The sequence below is a fragment of the Phacochoerus africanus genome, chromosome 1 (genome assembly GCF_016906955.1).
Source record: "Phacochoerus africanus isolate WHEZ1 chromosome 1, ROS_Pafr_v1, whole genome shotgun sequence".
Lineage (NCBI taxonomy): Eukaryota > Metazoa > Chordata > Mammalia > Artiodactyla > Suidae > Phacochoerus > Phacochoerus africanus.
Genome location: NC_062544.1, coordinates 284959376 through 284977719, shown reverse-complemented (window position 1 = coordinate 284977719; position 18344 = coordinate 284959376). Strand labels below are relative to the sequence as shown.

Sequence of the window (18344 nt, the reverse complement as noted above, 5' to 3'; positions counted from 1 at the left end):
TTTTTTTTGATTTTTAGGGCCACACCCATGGCACATGGAAGTTCCCAGGCTAGGGGTCGAATCGGAGCCACAGCCCCACAGGACCCATCTCTTCTGCCGTGTCATCAGCGTTTGGGGGGAGGTCTGACTCCAACTGCCTCGACCTTTTGTTACTATTTGAGGAGATTTAGGAAACCGGTGACTTCAGGTCACCTGTGGGGAGCTGTCAGCACCTTGTGCCTGGGACCAGGGCCAGAGGACACAGTGGTTTCACTCTGCCCTATGTTTTCAGGTGCCCCTGCATGTCTGGCACATGGAAGGGAACTTGACACGTGTCTGCCTTTGCCCAGTGGAGACCGGTGCTGCTCAGGCAGCTGTGGCAGCCAGGCTGGAGTCAGGAGGCAGGAGCTCAGGTCAGCCTTGGCAGGCCTGTGTGCCTGGGGCTTGGGGGGTGGGGTGAGGGTCTCAGACTCCCTGCCTCTTCTTCCTGGGATGGCAGGACTCTGCTTGGATGAGTGGTGGGTTCGGGTGAGTGTTTCTGGTCTTTTCTGGGTAGCCATCCTTTAGGTACCAGGGGGACCCAGGGTCCAGGTCTGTTTCCCATCCCCCCTCAGAGGGAACGGAAGTCCCTCCCCATCCACAGTGTGACTCTCGAGTGGCAGACAGGGGGACACACCCTCCCACCCCACCGCCCAGCAAGGACCCTCCGCCTTCAGCTGAGCCATCAAGAAGGGGGCTCTTGGAGGAGGGTCTGCTGTGCTTTTGATTTGTAAACATCTTCAAGAAGAAAACTGCAAAACTATGTGAAGATAGAATGGAGGGACAAGCTGTGAGGAGAAAGCACGATTTATTCAGCTCAGGTCGGGTGTGGTTTCCTGTTGGGGACAGAGAAGGACCCCGGGACCCAGGGCTTTCCCGAGGGGATGCACCAGTTCAGGGAAGGATCCAGATCATCCTGCCTCATTCCACCTGAATTCGGAGGGTTGGTTGATGATGCTTTTCATCTGCCACCTGCAGAACCTGGAGGCCCGCTGGGGACCAGCTCCGGGAGGGGCACAGGTGCGAACCGTCTGTGCTGGGAGCAGCTGGGAGGAGGCTCGTGGTCAAAAGCAGGAAGGGGTGCCTCAGGAGAGGGGTGTGCAGACCAGGCTGGGGCGGGGGTGCTGGCAGAACCCAGAGGACTGGCAGGACGGGGCCACCCACATGACCAGCTTGCAGCTCACAGGCAGGCACACAGAGGACTGGCAGGAGGGGGCCACGCACACGGCGGGCTTGCAGCTCACGGGCACATACACAGCCGGCCCGCAGCTCACGAGCACACAGGGTGCCTGGCAGGAGCTGGATGTGCAGGAGGATGGCTGGCAGGAGCTGGGCACACAGCAGGTGGTCTGGCAGCCTGAGGAGCAGCTGATGTGGCTCATGGTGGCGTGGGGCAGGGCTGGAGTCTGCAGGAGGGTGGTGATGTCTGCAGGCTTCCTCCCAGGGCATCCTTTATACTCGGGCCGTGGGTGTCCCAGCAATGCAGAAGCACACCTGGTGACCTCCTCATGGCTGTTGCCGCCACGCATCCCCAACATCTTATTATCCCAGGATGCACTTTCCTGTGCTGTGCTCCACCATCAATTAGTTTGGCTTTGAGGCCGGTTCCCCCTCTGTCAACAGGATGTTCTGGTTTGGGTTTCTTTGGTGTTCACATTTTTTTTCTCCACGCCATTGTTGCACATGGATCGATTTGGAGGACTGGATAAAATTTTCACTCCTTTTTATCTCATGCTGTCAATGAAGACTTGGAGGCAATCATGTGTTCTGAGTTTTTATCTTGTGCAGGAAAACATTAAAGCAGGAATCTGCAAACTGCCATCTGTGGGATGAATCTGTCCCACTGCCTGTGTGGAAATCAAGCTCTCTGGGGGCACAGCCAGCCCTGTGCATTTCGTTTGTCTCGGGCTATTTTTCTCCAATAAGGCTGAGTTATTGTGAGAGAGATTGTGTGACTGCAAAACCTGAGATCCTCACGCTGCCCTTGACAGAAACTTTCCCAGCTCCTGACTTATCATAATCTGTACAAGAACTGAGTTGTCCATGCAGCAGATTATACTGTGAGCTGGCAATAGAAACATCCCACTCTCATCAACCTTCCAGGGCAGTGAATAAATGCGTGAATGAAAGATTAGTGCATGAATTAATTCCAGAGGGGCTGAGGCCTGAAGGGAAGCAGGTTCAGCAGATAGAAGGAATGGGGCGTGGGTGGGTGGTCTGGGGGCCTCTGTGGGGAGGTGATGCTGAGCCAGCACTGGGTACAGTGCAGGGTCAGGGGCAGCTGAGTGTTGTGCGTGTGTGTGTGTGTGTGTGGACACTGATGCAGAAACAGGTGTGTTCCAGGAGCAGCAAGAAATCCCACACCTTAGGGTGCTGGAGGGTGGATGCAGGTGGACAGATTCAGATCCTGGAGCCTGAGGAACCAGGCAGCACACCCTGGGCTGATGGAAGAAAGAGTCGGTGAACTTGAAGACACATCAGTAGAAAGTGCTCAATCTGCAGAAGAGGAACACTGGGTTTGGAAAAAACGAAGAGGGCCTAGGAGACCCTCAGAAAAGCTAAGATGCAAGTAATTTCAACCTAAGCAGGAGAAGAGAATGACTCTGAACCCTAAGAAATTTTTGAAGAAATAATGGAGAAAATCCCCAAATTTGATTTAAAAAATACAACTTACAGATCCAAGACCCTCAGACCGCCCCCCCACCCCCGTTCAGGCCCAGCACCATTAGGCACAATGTAGAGACGCAGATTCCAGTGTGAGAGGGAGCAGCCTCCGTGACTGTGTCTCCATTTGCAGCAGTGAGAACCTGCATGTGTAACGGGATGCTTCGGAGTCTTTCCGACGCTACATCTGCACAAATGGGGTGTCACTTGCCCCTCAAACGGTGGCAGGACTGACAATCCATTACCAGAGTCCACGTAAAATGCTTAGCTCAGCCCTGGCACAAAGCTGGAAGCCCATCATGACTGCAGCAATAACTAGGCCACAGCTCCCAGGGAGGAGCCCAACCCAAGGGAGAAACTTCTGGATCATTGACTTTCCAAATTGAAACGGGGGACACTGATGTGTGGCAAATGTGACTGTGCTCATTGGGGATGGACACAGGGTGTTTCAAGTTGGGGAGGAACTTGGAGCTCCCTGGTGGCCTAGTGGTTAAGGATCCGGTGTTATCACTGCTGTGGTGCAGGTTTGAGCCCCGGTCCCAGAACTTGTGTATGTGAAGCCAAAAAAATAAAAATTTAAAAAAAAAAATTGGGAAGGACCTTGAAAATCACCGTGTGGGGCCTCCTTCCCCACCTGACGGCCCCTCCCCATCCAGCCCGGGCTCTGATTCTGGAAACCTCAGGCCCACTGGGTCACTGTGAGCCTCCAGCAGAGAAGGAGCTTCCTGAAGAGAGTCACTTAAACCAGAAACTCCAGGAAGAGGCCCCCAGAGGGGGAGAGGAGGAGGGACAACAGGCAGCCACAAGGAAGTCACCCAGCCAGCCTCGACACCTGGAGGCCACAGCCCATGTATATAGGCCACCTCAGAGAAGGAGCCTCAGACCAGCCCCATCCTCAGCCCTGACCCAGCCCAGCCCCACACCACCATGTGCCACACCACCTGGCCCTTTGGCTGCCAGCCAGCCTGCTATGTGCCCAGCTCCTGCCAGGCGTCCTGCCAGGTGCCCAGCCCATGCCAGGCCATTTGTTGCGTGCCTTTGAGCTGCGAGCCAGCCATGGGCCTCCCTGTGAGTTGCAGGTCCCTTGCGTGTGGGGCCCCTTCCTGCAAGTCCTCTGGCTGCTGCCAGCCATCCTGTCACATCCTGGTCTGCAGAACCATCCCCTGTGGTGTCCCTTCTTGCTGCTGAGCCCAGGCCAGCGGGACCCCTCCCTTGTGTGTGGGGTCAGAAGCAGCTGGCTCTCTGAGGTCCCATGAGGTAGCCCAGACCTCATCCCCTTCACACCTTCCAGACCTGTCTAGAAGGTGTCACAGCAAGGCTGCTCAGTCCCAGCTAGCCAGGCTGAGGGACTCCCCCCACCCCAACAGGGTCCCTTAACCCCAGCCCAGGGCATCCACAAGGCGCCCACACTGGCTGGCATGGGCCGTTCAGGCTCCGTGGTCCAGCATCAAAGGTCTAATAAATGTCAGTGTGTGATGCTTGTCTCCCCCTAAGCTGCTCCCTCCAGGGGTGGTCCCGCAGGACTCTGGAAAGCTCCTTCCGCAGAGAAGGCCAGGCCACCAGGGGGCCATTCAGGTAGCAGAAACCAGGGGGCTACCCCAGAAAGGGCCGGCTCAGTCCCTGTGCTGTGAGCACCGGTCCCTCAAGGCCATCGGGCGATGGAGGCAGGGTGCCCGGAGGAGGCGCCGCACCCAGCAGAAGGAAGCCATTGGCACACCAGGGGGCCAGGGGCAGCTGCTTGGGAAGCAAGGAGTAATCTAAGGGGAGCCGTCAGGGAGTCCATCCTGGGGAAGGCACATATCCAGACCCTGCTGTCACGGTGATGTCACATGGTCCCGAAGATGAAAGGTGCAGAAAGACTCTCCAGAGCACCCACTACACCGGCATTTTGTCACCATCCTTCCATTCCAACCAAACCTCCTCACCAGCCTGTCCATTAGCATCTGTCTCCAGGCCAGTTAATGTCACATCCTGGCCTCCCTGCTGCCCTCCTGGACACCGCGGGGGCTGCCAGCGCTGTCCACCAGCCAGGGGAGGGCTGCGCAGTTTGAAGGGGGGATGGTCCCCGTCTTGGTCCCAGGGGGACAGGGGTGTCACGGTGACGGGGGCTCGCCTAGGATCTGGAGGGCCTCCAAGTATTGAGAATCATCCTTGTGTCACAAATGTGTCTGAAATAAACTCTCCAAAGTAAAGACGCTGTGCTCTCTGCTTCTCTCCCTCTGCATCCCCACTGCAGCCTGACCCGCGAGGACACCCCAGCGCTGCACTCACCCTGCCTTCTGCTTGGCCTCCCGCGGGGCGCATGTGGCCTTGTGCGTGTGGCCATGCAGTCCACGTCAACACCGCTGCCGCATCAGGACCCAGCAGAGGGTCTGGGTGTCCCTGGGCTGGGAGGTGGGCAGGGGCGCATCCGCCCATCCTCCTAAGGGACCAGTTTGGTGTCGCTGTGGGTTGCAGGGTCTGGTTTCCACATGGGTCAGCATCCTTGGACCTCAGTTTTCTTGGCTTGGGGTGAAGTGGAACCTTCTCCACGTCTTTTTAGTTCTTTGGGTTTTTTGTTTGTTTGTTTGTTTTGCTTTGCTTTTTAGGGCTGCATTCATGGCATATGGCAGTTCCCAGGCTAAGGGTTGAATAGGAGCTCTAGCTGCCGGCCTATGCCACAGCCACAGCAATGCCAGATCTGAGCCGCGTCTGCAACCTACACCACAGCTCACAGCAATGCTGGATCCTTAACCCACTGATCAAGGCCAGGGATCAAACCCGCAACCTCATGGTTCCTAGGCGGATTCGTTTCCACTGCGCCAGGATGGGAGTTCCTAGGTCTTTGTGTTAAAGAAAGTCCACCAAGGAGTTCCCGTCGCGGCGCAGTGAAAATGAACCCAACGAGTATCCATGAGGTTTCCGGTTCAATCCCTGGCCTCGCTTCGTGGGTCAAGGTCGCAGAGGCGGCTTGGATCTGGCGTTGCCATGGCTGTGGTATAGGTTGGGGTTTGACCCCTGGCCTGGGCATGTCCATGTGCTGTAGGTGCAGCCCTAAAAGTAAATAAATAAATAAATAAATAAATAAATAAAATAGAAATAAAAATCCTCTTAGGGTTTGGCGCTGTCCCCTCTTCCCCAGGTGGAGCTAAGGGCTTGGGGGTGTCGGTGGGCGGGGGCAGGGCTTATGGGCTCCTGGACCTCCTGGGAGGTGCCTTCTGTTCTTGGTGCCACCTTCCCTGGCCACCCCTGCTCTCCTGCTCCTACAGGCGGCATCATCTGTTCCTGAAGCAGGGGCACAAGAAGGGTGAAGGATGCCGACCTGCTTGGTTTGCCTGCCGTCCACTTGACTCTAGTGCTGGCGGTCCACTGAGACGGCGGGCTCATCCTCCCACTAACCAGAGGGTTTGCTCAGCAGGTGGCTTATTTGCTCTGTGCCTCCTCAGTCAGGCCTGGAAACCTGGAGGAGAGCGAGTGATGTCTGAACCGACCCGTCCCCACCTTGGGTCCCACAGGAACTTGAACGCAGACACCCCTCCTCTGTGTGGGCACCTCTCTCCAACAGTGCTAGTCCTGGACCCCCAGATCCCAACAGGGGTTCTGCTGGTCCCCGAGTCACCTCTCACCTGCACGGGCAGGGGATGGGTGTGAGCAGGAGGCATGAGGTGCACTCGGGGTCCAAGCCTAATGTACCCACACCTGCCTCCTGCCCACACCTGGCCCCTATGCCCACACCTGCCTCCTGTACCCACACCTGCCTCCTGCCCACACCTGCCTCCTGTGCCCACACCTACCTCCTGCCCACACCTGCCTCCTGTACCCACACCTGCCTCCTGCCCACACCTGCCTCCTGTACCCACACCTGCCTCCTGCACCCACACCTGCCTCCTGCCCACACCTGCCTCCTGTGCGGCCTTGGAGGGCTGTCCACTGCGGGCAGGGTGGACCCTGGGGTAGGAAGGGCCGCGAAGCATGAAGATGGCCCCTGCTTTTAGGTCCTGGGGTCTCTCAGCTGCTTTCCACTTGGATTTGAGAATCTGTCTGTATTGCCCAGCTGCTGTCAGCCCAGATTTGGGGTGACCGAGGGGCTCGGGGGAGGAGGACAAAGTAGACACAGGTCCGGATTTCCTGACACATATATTTTATTGATGAGAGCAGCTGACCTTGGTTACATGGGATACGAGCAACCAACTCTGCCGAGGGGGGTCCCGGGGGCCTTGAAGTCCCCCTCACTGAAGGCTGGGGTGGGGGGTGGAGTGTGTTCAGATCCCTTCTAGGCAGCCACTGTGTGTCCACTGATGTGGGGCGGTCCTGGTGCCAGCAGAGGGGCTCCAGGGACTCCCGAGAGGACGCTTGAGCTCAGGATCGGACAGCAGCTTGGAGGGGTAGACGGTCCAGCGGGTCAGAAGCAGGCGGGGCGGGAGCACGCGGGGCGGCAGAGCAGAGACACGCAGGAGGCCGGGCGGCGGCAGCTGGGCTGGCAGGAGGAGGCGGGGGCACAGCAGGAGGAAACGGGCACGCAGCAGGCAGGGCGGCACACGGGCCGGCAGAGGAGGGACACGGAGGACGAGGGTCTGCAGCAGGACGAGGGGCAGGGGCTGGGCTGGCAGCACAAGGAGGCCGAGCAGGGGGAGGCCTCGCAGCACGCCGGTGTGCAGCACACAGGTGTGCAACAGACAGACCTGCAGCAGACGGGCACACAGCAGGCCTGCTGGCAGGGGGACGAGGTGCAGCAGGACGGCTGGCAGTAGGAAGAGTCTGAGCAGGGGGAGGCCTCACAGCACACGATCTTGCAGCTCACAGGTGTGCAGCAGAGGGACACACAGCAGTCCTGCTGGCAGGGGGAGGAGGTGCAGCAGGACGGCTGGCAGCTAGACTGCTGGCAGCAGGAGGTGGTGCAGGAGCTGGTGCAGCCTGACAGGCAGGGGTTGGACACACAGCTCGCTGGGGTGCAGACGAGGGTCAGGCAGGCCGCTGGGGCGCAGCTGCTGGGGGCGCAGCAGGGGGGCTCACAGCAGCTCTCCGGACAGTCGTCCCACTGCCAGGAGGAGCTGGTGCAGGAGTCACAGGAACCAGGCAGGCAGACCTGGCTGCCGTAGCTCAGGTCACTGGAGCAGACGGACAGGTTGGAGGCGGCCATGGTGGGGGCAGTGGGGCTGGAGGAGTGTGTGAGTGTGTATGAGTGTGAGTGTGTGTGTGTGAGGTGCTGGGGCTGGGGCTTTTATACCGCTCCTGGGTGTGCTTGTTGCCCCAGCAGGACGCTCCCACGCGCTCCCTTCCTTGTTGATGTTTGGAGCTAGTTGCACGAGACACACATTAGGGCTGCTGTGTTCTCTGCAATTAGATTTTACTCATTAAATTTGTATGTTGCAAGAATCTGTTTTCCTATCTGTTCTTTGTTTGGCTCCAGAAAATGCATGGAGAACACACGATACAAGTTTCTGCCGAGGGAAGGTCACATCCACGGAGGGGCTGGGCGTGCGATAAACTCCCAACCACTAGCCACTGGGACCCGAGAGAGTTGTGGGTAAGAAACTCAGGGTTGTGGAGTCCCCACGGGCCCCGGATGGATCCATCCCTGATGTAATTTCAGTGAGGACCCCAAAGGGATCTTTTGGTACACAAATCGAAGGTATCAAGCTGCAAGAAATTATTTGCAATATAAAATGTAAAAGTCTTTACAACTAAAACAGGACAAAATACAAAAGAATCAAATGCACAATGCGTTCAAATTTCCAAAAAACATATGAAAAGCTACTTGATCTCATTAATAAAGTTTCTCAAATTAAAACTTAAATGTGCCACCGGTAAGATTGACAAAGATTAACAACATTAGTAATGCCCAGTGCTGCTTAGCTGGTGAGCCTCACTCTTAGAAACCCTTAGCAGGTGTGTGGGTGTGGGTGTGGGTGTGGGTGTGAGAGAGACAGGGGGACAGAGAGAAAGAGAGAAATAACACATAATATAAAATTTATCATTTTAGGATAAAAAAGGCGTGGTACACATATAATGGAATACTATTCAGCCATGAAAAAGAATGAAGCCATGCCATTTGCAGCACCATGGATGGATCTAGAGATCATCAGAAACAGAGAAACGCCATATGATATTGCTCATATGTGGAAACTAAAATATGACACAAATCAATCATTTATGAAATAGAAACAGACTCACAGTCATAGAGAATAGACCTGGAGTTGCCAAGGAGGAGGGCAGATGGGAGTTTGGGTTTAGCAGATGCAAACTGTTACATAGAAGATGGATAAACAACAGGGTCCTACTTATTGCCCAGGGGATTATACTCAAGATTCTGTAATAAACCATAATGGAGAAGAATATTTTTAAAAACTTGCATCACATCATATAAAGGTGAACAGTAAAATGATAAATAATAAAATTTACCATTTTTACCAAAGTGTTCAATTCAGCAGTTCTCGTCCTGGTGCAGCAGAAACGAATCCGATCAGGAATGATGAGGTTGTGGGTTCGATCCCTGCCCTCGCTCATTGGGTTAAGGATCCGACATTACCATGAGCTGTGGTGTAGGGATCCCGAGTTGCTGTGGCTGTGGTGTAGGTCAGCAACTACAGCTCCGATTGGACGCCTAGCCTGGGAACCTCCATATGCTGCGTGTGCACCCCACCCCACCCCAAAAAAAGCAAAAAAAAAAAAGGGAATCACGCAATGTGTGGCCTTTTGTGTCAGACTCTAATGTTTTTGAGGTTCAACCACTTTGTAGCATGGATGAGCTTTTCATCCCTTTTTTATGGCTGAATGATATTCCACCATGTGATGGAGCAAGTTTTATTTATGCATTCATCATTCAGTGGACATTCGGGTCTTTTAGGCTTTTTGCTAATGTGGGTCATGCTCTATGAACATTTTTGTACAAGCTTTTGTTTGAATCCTCTTTTGAGGTCTTTCGGGCATATACCCACAGTGGACCTGACAGGTTACAAGGGAACGCTTATGTGAAGCTCATGGGGACTCCCTAGCCCCTTTTCCACAGCCGCTGCACCATTTTACGTGTCTGCCGCCAAGGTGCCGGGATCTCCATTTCCACCCTCATCCACACTTACTTTCTGTTTGTTTGTTTTAAATCACAGCCACCCTTGTGGCTATGAAGTGGCGTCTTTGATTTGCGTGTCCCTGATGACCAATGACTTTGGGCTTCCTTTCCTGGGCTTGTGAGCTGTTTTTTTGTGCATCTTCTTAGGAGACATGTCCATCAAAGTGCATTGCCCATTTTAACCCGAGTTTTGGTCTTTTTGCTGTTGACTTAGAGGCATTCTTTCCGTATTCTGGATACTAGATCCTTATCAGAATTATGATGTGCAAATATTTCCCCTCATTCTATGCGTTGTCCTTTCACTCTCTTGATAGTGTCCTTTAATACATAGAATTTTTTTTTTCTTTTTTGGCTGCCCCATAGCACATGGAGTTCCCCCACCAGGGACAAGATCTGAGCTGCAGTTTCAGCAGCAGCAGATCCTTTAACCCACTGTGATGGGAGGGATTGAAGCTACGTCCTGGGGCTGCAGAGACACCACTGATCCTGTTGTGCCACAGTGGGAACTCCAGAATTTTAAAATTTTAATCAACTCCGATTTATCTGCTGACCATGCACTGAATGCTGGGTTAGGCTGCTCCAGCCAATATGCCACATCTGTCACAGCAGCTGCGGCTGGAACCACCCCTTGTTGAATTTGCAGTTAAGTCCACGGTCACTTTCCAGGATCCTTCTGGCTTTTGCAGGGGCTGCTCTGGTGAATGGGGATGCTATGAAAACCACTCCTCCATCCTGCAGGTCTTTAAGGCAGCACGGATTTCTGCCCTTGCTCCCAGGCTGCAAGGCTGATTTGGAGTCACTATCTTGCCTCTGGGTGGGAGAGGGAGGGAGGGGAGAGCAGTCGCAGAGGCTTCCCCTCCACTTTTCTTAATAGGATAATTCCTTCCAAAGCCTAGACGTGAATTGAATGTAGGGGGTGTTTGCAACACCAAGGACAACAGCCATTCCACTTGTACCTCCAGGGCTTGTATGATCCCCAATTATACAAGCATGACCATCAGGCTGGTCTGTGCGCCCAGGGGACCCACCCTGAGCTGAGTGTAGCCAACCACTCACATCTTCCTTCCCGCGTTGACAGGAAGCTGTCTCAGGACTTCAGGTGTCCCCGCCAAGCTGACCTCTGTGCTCCACTATCCCTGAAAGGTTGGGGGTGGGGCGGGTATTCTGCTTCCCTGGTTCACTGTCGCCTAAGTCAGTGCTGGGGTGGAAGGACTGGGCTAATTATTCGTCCACACATGCGTCTTCATCGTAGGATTCTTCCTTCTGGGGCGAAAGCATTTTCATCAAGGAAATTGGCAAACACTGCAAATCATGACCTTTTGGGGAAAGCCCATTTATCAGCACATCACTTAAATACGCTTCAAAATCTCTAAAAACACAAACACACACACACAACCCCACTCAATCCAAAATAACACAAATCTAAGCTGGCTGAGGAGGAAGGGGAGGGCAATCGCCCCAACAGAAAATCTGACCCCTTGTCCAGTTCCTGGATCCCAGCCGGTCCTCGGTCACCACCAATAAAAAGTTGCCAGTGCTTTAACCAGCTTGCAAAATTCCTGAATACTTAATACTTGACTCTTATAACTGCATACAAGTCAGCACCAGATGGATCAAGCACCATCGCTGGTGCAGTAACCTGATTGGCTGCCCATGACTTTCCCTGTGGGAATCTGTGTTCTGAAAACCACCTCCCACCCCTCCCTGCAAGCCTGGCTTTCATCCCAGTCCCCTTCACCTGCTGTTGTGTTATTCAATTCCCCCTATGGGTAGAGGTTATTAAGTTTTAGTTTATCTTTCCTTTTCTTTCCCTTCCTTTCTTTCTTTTCTTTCTTTCTTCCTTTCTTTTTCTTCCTTCCTTTCTTCTTCCTTTCTTTCTTTCTTTCTCACTATGTTCCTGGGCCAGGGATTGAACCTGCTCCACAGCAGCTGCCTGAGCCACTGCAGTGACAATGCTGGGTCCTGAACCTGCCAAGCCACGGGGAAACTCCTCTTTCCATTATTTTAAAACTTTTTTTAAAAATTAAAGTATAATTGATTTACAACGTTCTGTCAATTGTTTTTTAATAGAAACAAAAACCTGTGTGTGTTTATTCCCCTTGCTTACAAAAAAAAATAGCATATTATACACACTGGTCTGCACCTTGCTTTGTTTCCTTACTGCTACCCGTAGAGAGCACTCTACGGCAGTATATCTTAACCCCCTTACTCTTCCTTCCTTCTTTCCTTCCGTTCTTTCTTTTTTTGGCTGCATCCATGGCATGCGGAAGTTCTCTGGGCCACGTATCGAACCTGAGCCACAGCAGTGACAACACCAGGTCCTTAAGCGGTTGAGCCACCAGGAAACTCCCTTCCTCCTTTTTACACCTGCATAAAACTCCAGATATGAATGTGACATAGTTTATCGACGAAAAATTGTTTTTCCTCCTGTCCTTTGCTATTCTGAATCGTGCTGCAATGCACAGATACCATGTACTAATTTTGCCAGTGTATCTTTGGGATAAATTCGTAGCATCTTACTATTTATTGTTTATCACTGGTTCAATATGCAAGTTTGGCAGATCCTGGCAAATTCCCCTCTGTATTTGGGGGGTGTTCCATTTTGCACCCCCATAAGTGGCATGTGAGAATGTCTGTTTTGCACAGTAGCATGATTAAGCTTTTGACTCTTTTGTCATTCTGATAGCTACAAATAGCACTTTCTGTGTGTGTGTTTCTTTCTTTTTTTTTTTTTTTTTGTCTTTTTAGGGCTGCGCCCATGGCATATGGAAGTTCCCAGGCTAGGGAACAGCACAGCCACAGCAAGTAAGAATCCTTAGCCCACTGAGGCCAGGCATCAACCCTGCATTATCATGCATACTAGTCAGGCTTGTTACCGCTGAGCCACAACAGGAACGCCTCTTTTGCAGGTTTGAGAATATGTACTTTTCTCGTAATATGAGCTGAGCATCTTTTTGTAGGTTTAAGCCCATTTGCATTTCTTTTCCTGTGAATTGCTGTTCATATCTCCAGCCCATTTGAATACTTTTTCTTCCCTGATTTTCGGCAGCTCTTAAATATTAGTGCTAGAGCATATTTTCTGTAGTACAAGTTGTAAATATTTTTTCCCAACTTTTTTTGTCTTATACTTTCCTTATGTATTTTTTTTTATCATTCTACTATCTATCTATCATTATATATCTATCTAGCTACCTAACTGCCTACCTACCATCTTTCTACTTTAAAGAACAAAGGGAATAAAAAGATAGTTAAAAACTTCTACAGCTCACTGATGGCTCTTTCCCATTTTATGTACACATGCATGTATGGTTTTTTTTTTTTTTTGGCTACCCCAGGCATATGGAGTTCCCAGGCCAGGGATCAGATCCGAGCCACAGTTGTGGCAGCTTCAGATCCTTAACCCACTGTGGTGGGTCAGGGATTGAACCTGTGTCTCTGTGCTCCAGGGAAGTTGCTGATCCCATGGCACCACAGTGGGAACTCCTCCTTCCCTTTTTTTTCAAGGGTTTTTTGTTTCGTTTTGTTTTTTACCGTGCAATTACATCCTTTTCTCAGCAATTGCCTGTAGCAGAAATAAGTGGGAAAATTAAGTAATTGCTCATGGAATGGATAAAAATTAAGTGGTTGTTCATTGACTGGATAAACGCATGAAACGCTTTATTCAGAGTCAGAGAGCCTGTTTCTAGTGCCCTGAAGGATCACGTTAGAAATCTCCGTCGCCTTCCTCTGTACATGGGGTAAGGATGCCTGTTGTGCCAGCTCCACCGGGGCTGGGCTCAGGTGCTCTCTGACCTCACTGTCCAAGCTGGGGCACATCCTGGCTTCCACGTGCCTTGGCTTGGAATAGCCCTTGCCTTTGGGTCTCCTTGGAGGAGCCACTATGCAGCTCGTCCTAGCGAGTCTGCAATGCCCGGGGATTTATGTCCACCCCGGCCCCCAGCCCAGGCTGACAGGTGCTCCTCCAGCGTCCTTTCTCTGAGATGTGCCAGGCATGTGTGCCCCGGGAGACCACGCTGGGACCTGGCCTTCTGCTTCCTGATCTGGTTGTCCTAGCCCCTTCCCAGGCTCCCCTGGGAGCTCTTTCTGAACCCGCCTCTCCTCCAGGAAGTGAGGGGTGTGCCAGGACAGTGGGTAATGAGCCCTGTGCACAGGTGAGCAGGCACCCTCTCCTCATGTCTGACCGGCTCGCTGGGATGCCCCTGCCCGCCCCGCCCCTACCCCCTCCCCACACCTCAGTTCCCAAGATTTTCCATGATGCCACCTCTCGGCCTCCTTCCAGCCAGGGCTTCGCGCTTCAGCCTCAAATCCCTTCGCCTTCCTTTCAAATCCTTCCCCGATCCTCAGCGGCAGCTGGCACGTCTCCCCTCTGAATTCCCACGACGTGTGTCACCTGTGCCAAACCACAGCTCATAATTATGGACGGTCTCGGCTTTCAGATTTCTTTCAGGTCCATAAATCCAGTCTCTGTAATACGATGGCGCGCATCAAGTCAAGATAAATAGCTTCTACACGTCATCAACTCAAGGCTGCATTTTCACGTCTCCGAACCCTGGGAGTCGTCTTCTAAATGATGGCGGAGCATAGTTTAGTTGGCAGCTGATAGTTTTGCTTAGACGTACATAAATAATAGAGCATCTTACTGATACGATCCTGAGAAAACACGGCCTCTGTAGAACGAGCAAGCGTGTGTGTGGCCTTTAGTACTTTGCCCCAAATGGGGCCACGATGAACATCAGATACCTCGTGATATGAATTATCTAAAAAACTCAAGCAAAATGAAGATGCCTAAATTATATCCTCTTGGGGCTCAAAAGCAAAAGAAGAGCCCTGTGCCTCAAAGCCAAATGCATGTCCTTATTTCCAACCGAAAGAACGGTCTCAGCGGAACAAGCGCTGAGCCCCTTATGCAAAGCCCCATGCCTGGAACCAGACAGTCAAGGTAACAGCCTGGCCCTGAATTCCCAGGGGTGCAGCGGACCTGGCTCAGAGTGAGCGCGTGGGCGTGGCTTCCGTCCTTGGAGGGGTGTGCGCCCAGCCTCTCCTCTCCCTCTCCCGCCCCCAAATGTCCTAAGAGCAGGAGGTGTGTCGGCTGGAATAACAGAGACAAGAATTCTATTGAGGACAAGTACGAGGAGGGGGGTGATGAGCCCTCCCACGTCGGAATTCGGGATGCCAGGGTGGGGGGCTCGCGTTTCTCTGGGCAGCCAGCCCTCTAGAAAGCCGGGACCAGCTCTTCCTGAAGGAGGCGGTGGGCGCCTCACCACCTGGCCAGGGACCTGTGTTCCGCGGTGCGGTCATTTCGGGGAATGCAGCCAGGTGGGCGTGGCCTGAGGCCCAGGTGGGTGTGGCCCCAGGCCCGGGTGGGTGTGGCCCCAGGCCGAGCGTTTGCAGAGCCAGGGCCATGAGGACAGATGCACTCAAAGCCAAGAAAGCAGGGTCAAAGGCTTCACGGGACTGCCTCCTCGCACCCGGAGCCTTCTGGATCCCAAGCAGGGCCTTCGTCCCCATGTGGCTGCTACCTGAACTGACCCAGCAGACATGGGACAAGACTCATTCACCTGGAATGTAAATATTTGGGTTCAGGTGCTGAATTGATACCAACGCCAGGGATACTTGTGTGTTCTCCTAAAGCAGCTCTGTTTATGTGAAAATACCTCCCGCCCCCACCTCCAACAATACAGGATTATCTTACCAGAGTCAGGAAAGTTTTCTTTTTTTCTTTTTTTTTTTTTTTTGGTCTTTTTACAGCCACACTTGAGGCATATGGAGGTTCCCAGGCTAAGGGTCAAATTGGAGCTGCAGCTGCCAGCCTACACCGCAGCCACAGCCATGTGGGATCCAAGCCACATCTGTGACCTACACCACAGCTGATGGCAACGCCGGATCCTGAACCCACTGAGCAAAGCCAGGGATCTAACCTATATCCTCATGGACCCCATGGCAGGTTCTTAACCCACTGAGCCACAACGGGAACTCCAGAAAGGTTTTCCAGTGGAAGTATCTCTCTGCCCTTTCTGCCTCCATCTCCTGGCAACCTTGGCGCCCTCAACCAGGCACAGAGAAAGACAGATCAGGAAGGAACCCTAATTTACAGTAGAAACAAAAGAAAATCAAACAAAAACTGAGGTTCAGAGAAGCACAAGTTTTACTGTCATCATGTGGGGCTCTGGGGACAGGCAGAACCTGGCCACACACAATGAAGTAGGGGACCCTTGTCCGGGTGGCCTGTCACTGGTTGTCTCCTGTGTCTTTAATTGGCAACAGCACACCTGTGACTGGCCAAAATGCCCTCCTGACCTCAGCCCAGGCCCATTCTGATCTCATTACAAAGCCTTGGTATAAACACAGATCCATCCCAGGAGCATTTCCCTGCAAATAACAGACTCGACTAACCCAGGTTTAATCCTGCACTTGTCTCACGTTATAAGGAGTCACCCGGAGGGCCCACATTTGGGCGGTGGCCCAGCAGTGCCACCAGGGACCCTTGATCTTTCCATCTCTCTGCTCTTGACATTGGCTTTCATTCCCAGACCACCACCTCATGATTCTAAGGTGGCTGCTGCAGCTCCAGGCATTGCTTCTGCGGTTCAGTGGGAGAAGCAAGGGTGGTTCCTGTTTCAGGGAAGTATAAGATTTCTAAGAAGCCCCAAACAATTTCTACTGGTGTCTTATGTGCCAGACGTGTCACGGGCCCAGCATTAGCTTCAAGTGCGTCTGAAGAGACGAGGACTCTTAGCTGGGCCTGGTACTTGCTTGGACATAATTAGGGTCCTGTTAGTTAGAACGTGGGAAATGGACCTTGGAATGGCAACGAATGGTGTCTGCCCAGTGGGTAAGTGAGGAAACCGGAGTCTCTCCCCAGGGGTGAGGTCTGTGTTTTAAGAAGCAGTAAATTCACGTGGGGAGGGGCTGGCAGGCACCCGCAGGCCCTGTTCTCTTTGTAGTTTGCCAAGGGTCTTACTGCTAGAATCTCCCACTCTTTCAGGAATGTTGAGACAATTGTAGCCTTAGAGAATTGAGAATGCCCAACCCTGGGGTGTTTGGGCAAAACGAGATTCTGTCCAGACAGACTGAAAAATTGTGGGTGCTGGGAACCAAGAGATACAGGACAGTGTGCATGACATGAAGACAAGAGATGGGGTGTCTTTGGAGTGGGAGAGGCCTTGATGGGGAAGAGGGTCTCAGGGCAGGTTGTGACCCCCTGGGGCCCCCCACTTGGTATTCACTGTTCCCAATCCGCTTCATGTGGCTTCTCGCTGTTTTCAGGCGGGTGCTCTGGTTTCACCACCATCCGTGGAGAAGCCACACCGCTCCCAGCATCAGCATTCTGGACCCAGCTTCTCTGACCCACTTCTACCCATGACATGTCAACCAGAGCCCAGGATTGCTGAAAACTTACAACAAACAAATGGCAAATATTGACACAGCCCTGGTGACTCACCGGCACTGCCCTGGGAGCTCACACAGGCCACAGGGGTGTCACAGTTCCCACCCTCCCCCTGCCCCTCACCCTGGACCAAGAGGAAAAGCAAGGCTTTCACTGATCTCAGCAGCCCCCCCCACCCCCACCCTGGTCCCCAGTCCACACCCGCACGCGTTCCCCAGGCAGGTCCCGCGTGTGGCCAGAGCCCCACGGGAAACTGTTGTCTGTTTCCGCTGGTGGGTGGTCCCTTTTGCAGGCTCTCCTGCCAGATGCTCCTCGAACTCCTGCTCCTGCGGGGACGAGGGCCCTCAGCCGCAGAGCCCACGGCACACCCAGGGCACAACCCGGCAGCTCCTGTGTGGCCGGGAGACGGGGCTTCCTCTGCTTGGCACACAGGAGAGGCACTCACTGCTTGGACATGCCTGGGATACGGGCTCCCTGTCCCAGCATTGTTGGCAGGATGACAGGCCCTGAGCTCAGACTCTGGGGACAGTGGAGGACCCAGGTCGAGCAAACAGAACCTGAAACATGAGCTGGTGACAGGGACAGAACACCCTGGAAGAAGGACTCACGGTTCTTCTGGGTCTGAATCTAACCACCCCGGGCTCAGCTCTGGGCCTCCGTGGGGTGGGGGCTGGGAGGGGGCCCGTTGATGACTTGGCAGCATCTTTGGGTGGTGGCCCAGGATCTCTGCACCCAAATGAGCCTGTCGCCGACTCCTGCTCAGGTGCTCCTGCGGTGAGCACCCCTGGACCCAGGCACCCAGCCCCTCCCGCTTCTGACACCTCAAAGCCCACCCCCTGCGCCCCGCCCCCCGCCCCCCGGGGTTGCTGGCTCAGAGCCTCACTGTCCTGCCTCCATCTCCTCATCTCTGGCTTCTGGCCCCTCCATCCTCTGTGTGGATCCAAACCTGGCCCACTTCCTGGGACGTATGGGTCCCTTGGGAACGGCCGGGAACACACCTCCGACCTAGAAAGACTTCAGGACCGTGGAGGTGCTGCTCTTGGCTGGGGAATTGGCTGTTATGGGGGTGGAGGGGGACACAGGGTCCTTGTGTTCCTCACCGACAGACGGGTGACTCTCTGGGGTGAGCCCCGAGGTCCAGCCACAGCCCCGGTGGCCCTCTGGGGGGCTGTGAGCCCTGGGGTCCAGCCACAGCCCAGCTTCCTACTACCTGTGCGCCCTTCCTGG

General features: G+C 53.6%; 3 protein-coding genes across 3 annotated transcripts; 1 reads left to right on the top strand and 2 right to left on the bottom strand.

Moving 5' to 3' along the window:
• Window positions 1-809: 809 nt before the first annotated feature.
• On the bottom strand, window positions 810-1439 carry LOC125113754 (keratin-associated protein 12-2-like). The gene has a single exon (XM_047756635.1). It carries the CDS (start codon window positions 1398-1400, stop codon window positions 1104-1106), a length of 297 nt encoding a protein of 98 aa, XP_047612591.1. The 5' UTR covers window positions 1401-1439; the 3' UTR covers window positions 810-1103.
• A 2035-nt stretch (window positions 1440-3474) lies between these two features.
• On the top strand, window positions 3475-3870 carry LOC125113747 (keratin-associated protein 12-1-like). Its single transcript, XM_047756623.1, has one exon. It carries the CDS (start codon window positions 3610-3612, stop codon window positions 3868-3870), a length of 261 nt encoding a protein of 86 aa, XP_047612579.1. The 5' UTR covers window positions 3475-3609.
• A 2919-nt stretch (window positions 3871-6789) lies between these two features.
• LOC125113741 (keratin-associated protein 10-12-like) lies at window positions 6790-7850 on the bottom strand. Its single transcript, XM_047756610.1, has one exon. The coding sequence runs from the start codon at window positions 7799-7801 to the stop codon at window positions 7064-7066; it is 738 nt and encodes a 245-aa protein (XP_047612566.1). The 5' UTR covers window positions 7802-7850; the 3' UTR covers window positions 6790-7063.
• Window positions 7851-18344: the final 10494 nt, after the last annotated feature.

Coding starts and splice junctions, on each gene's coding strand:
- LOC125113747 (XM_047756623.1), top strand. CDS start 3,610: ATGTGCCACACCACCTGGCCCTTTGGCTGCCAGCCAGCCTGCTATGTG.
- LOC125113754 (XM_047756635.1), bottom strand. CDS start 1,400: ATGAGCCACATCAGCTGCTCCTCAGGCTGCCAGACCACCTGCTGTGTG.
- LOC125113741 (XM_047756610.1), bottom strand. CDS start 7,801: ATGGCCGCCTCCAACCTGTCCGTCTGCTCCAGTGACCTGAGCTACGGC.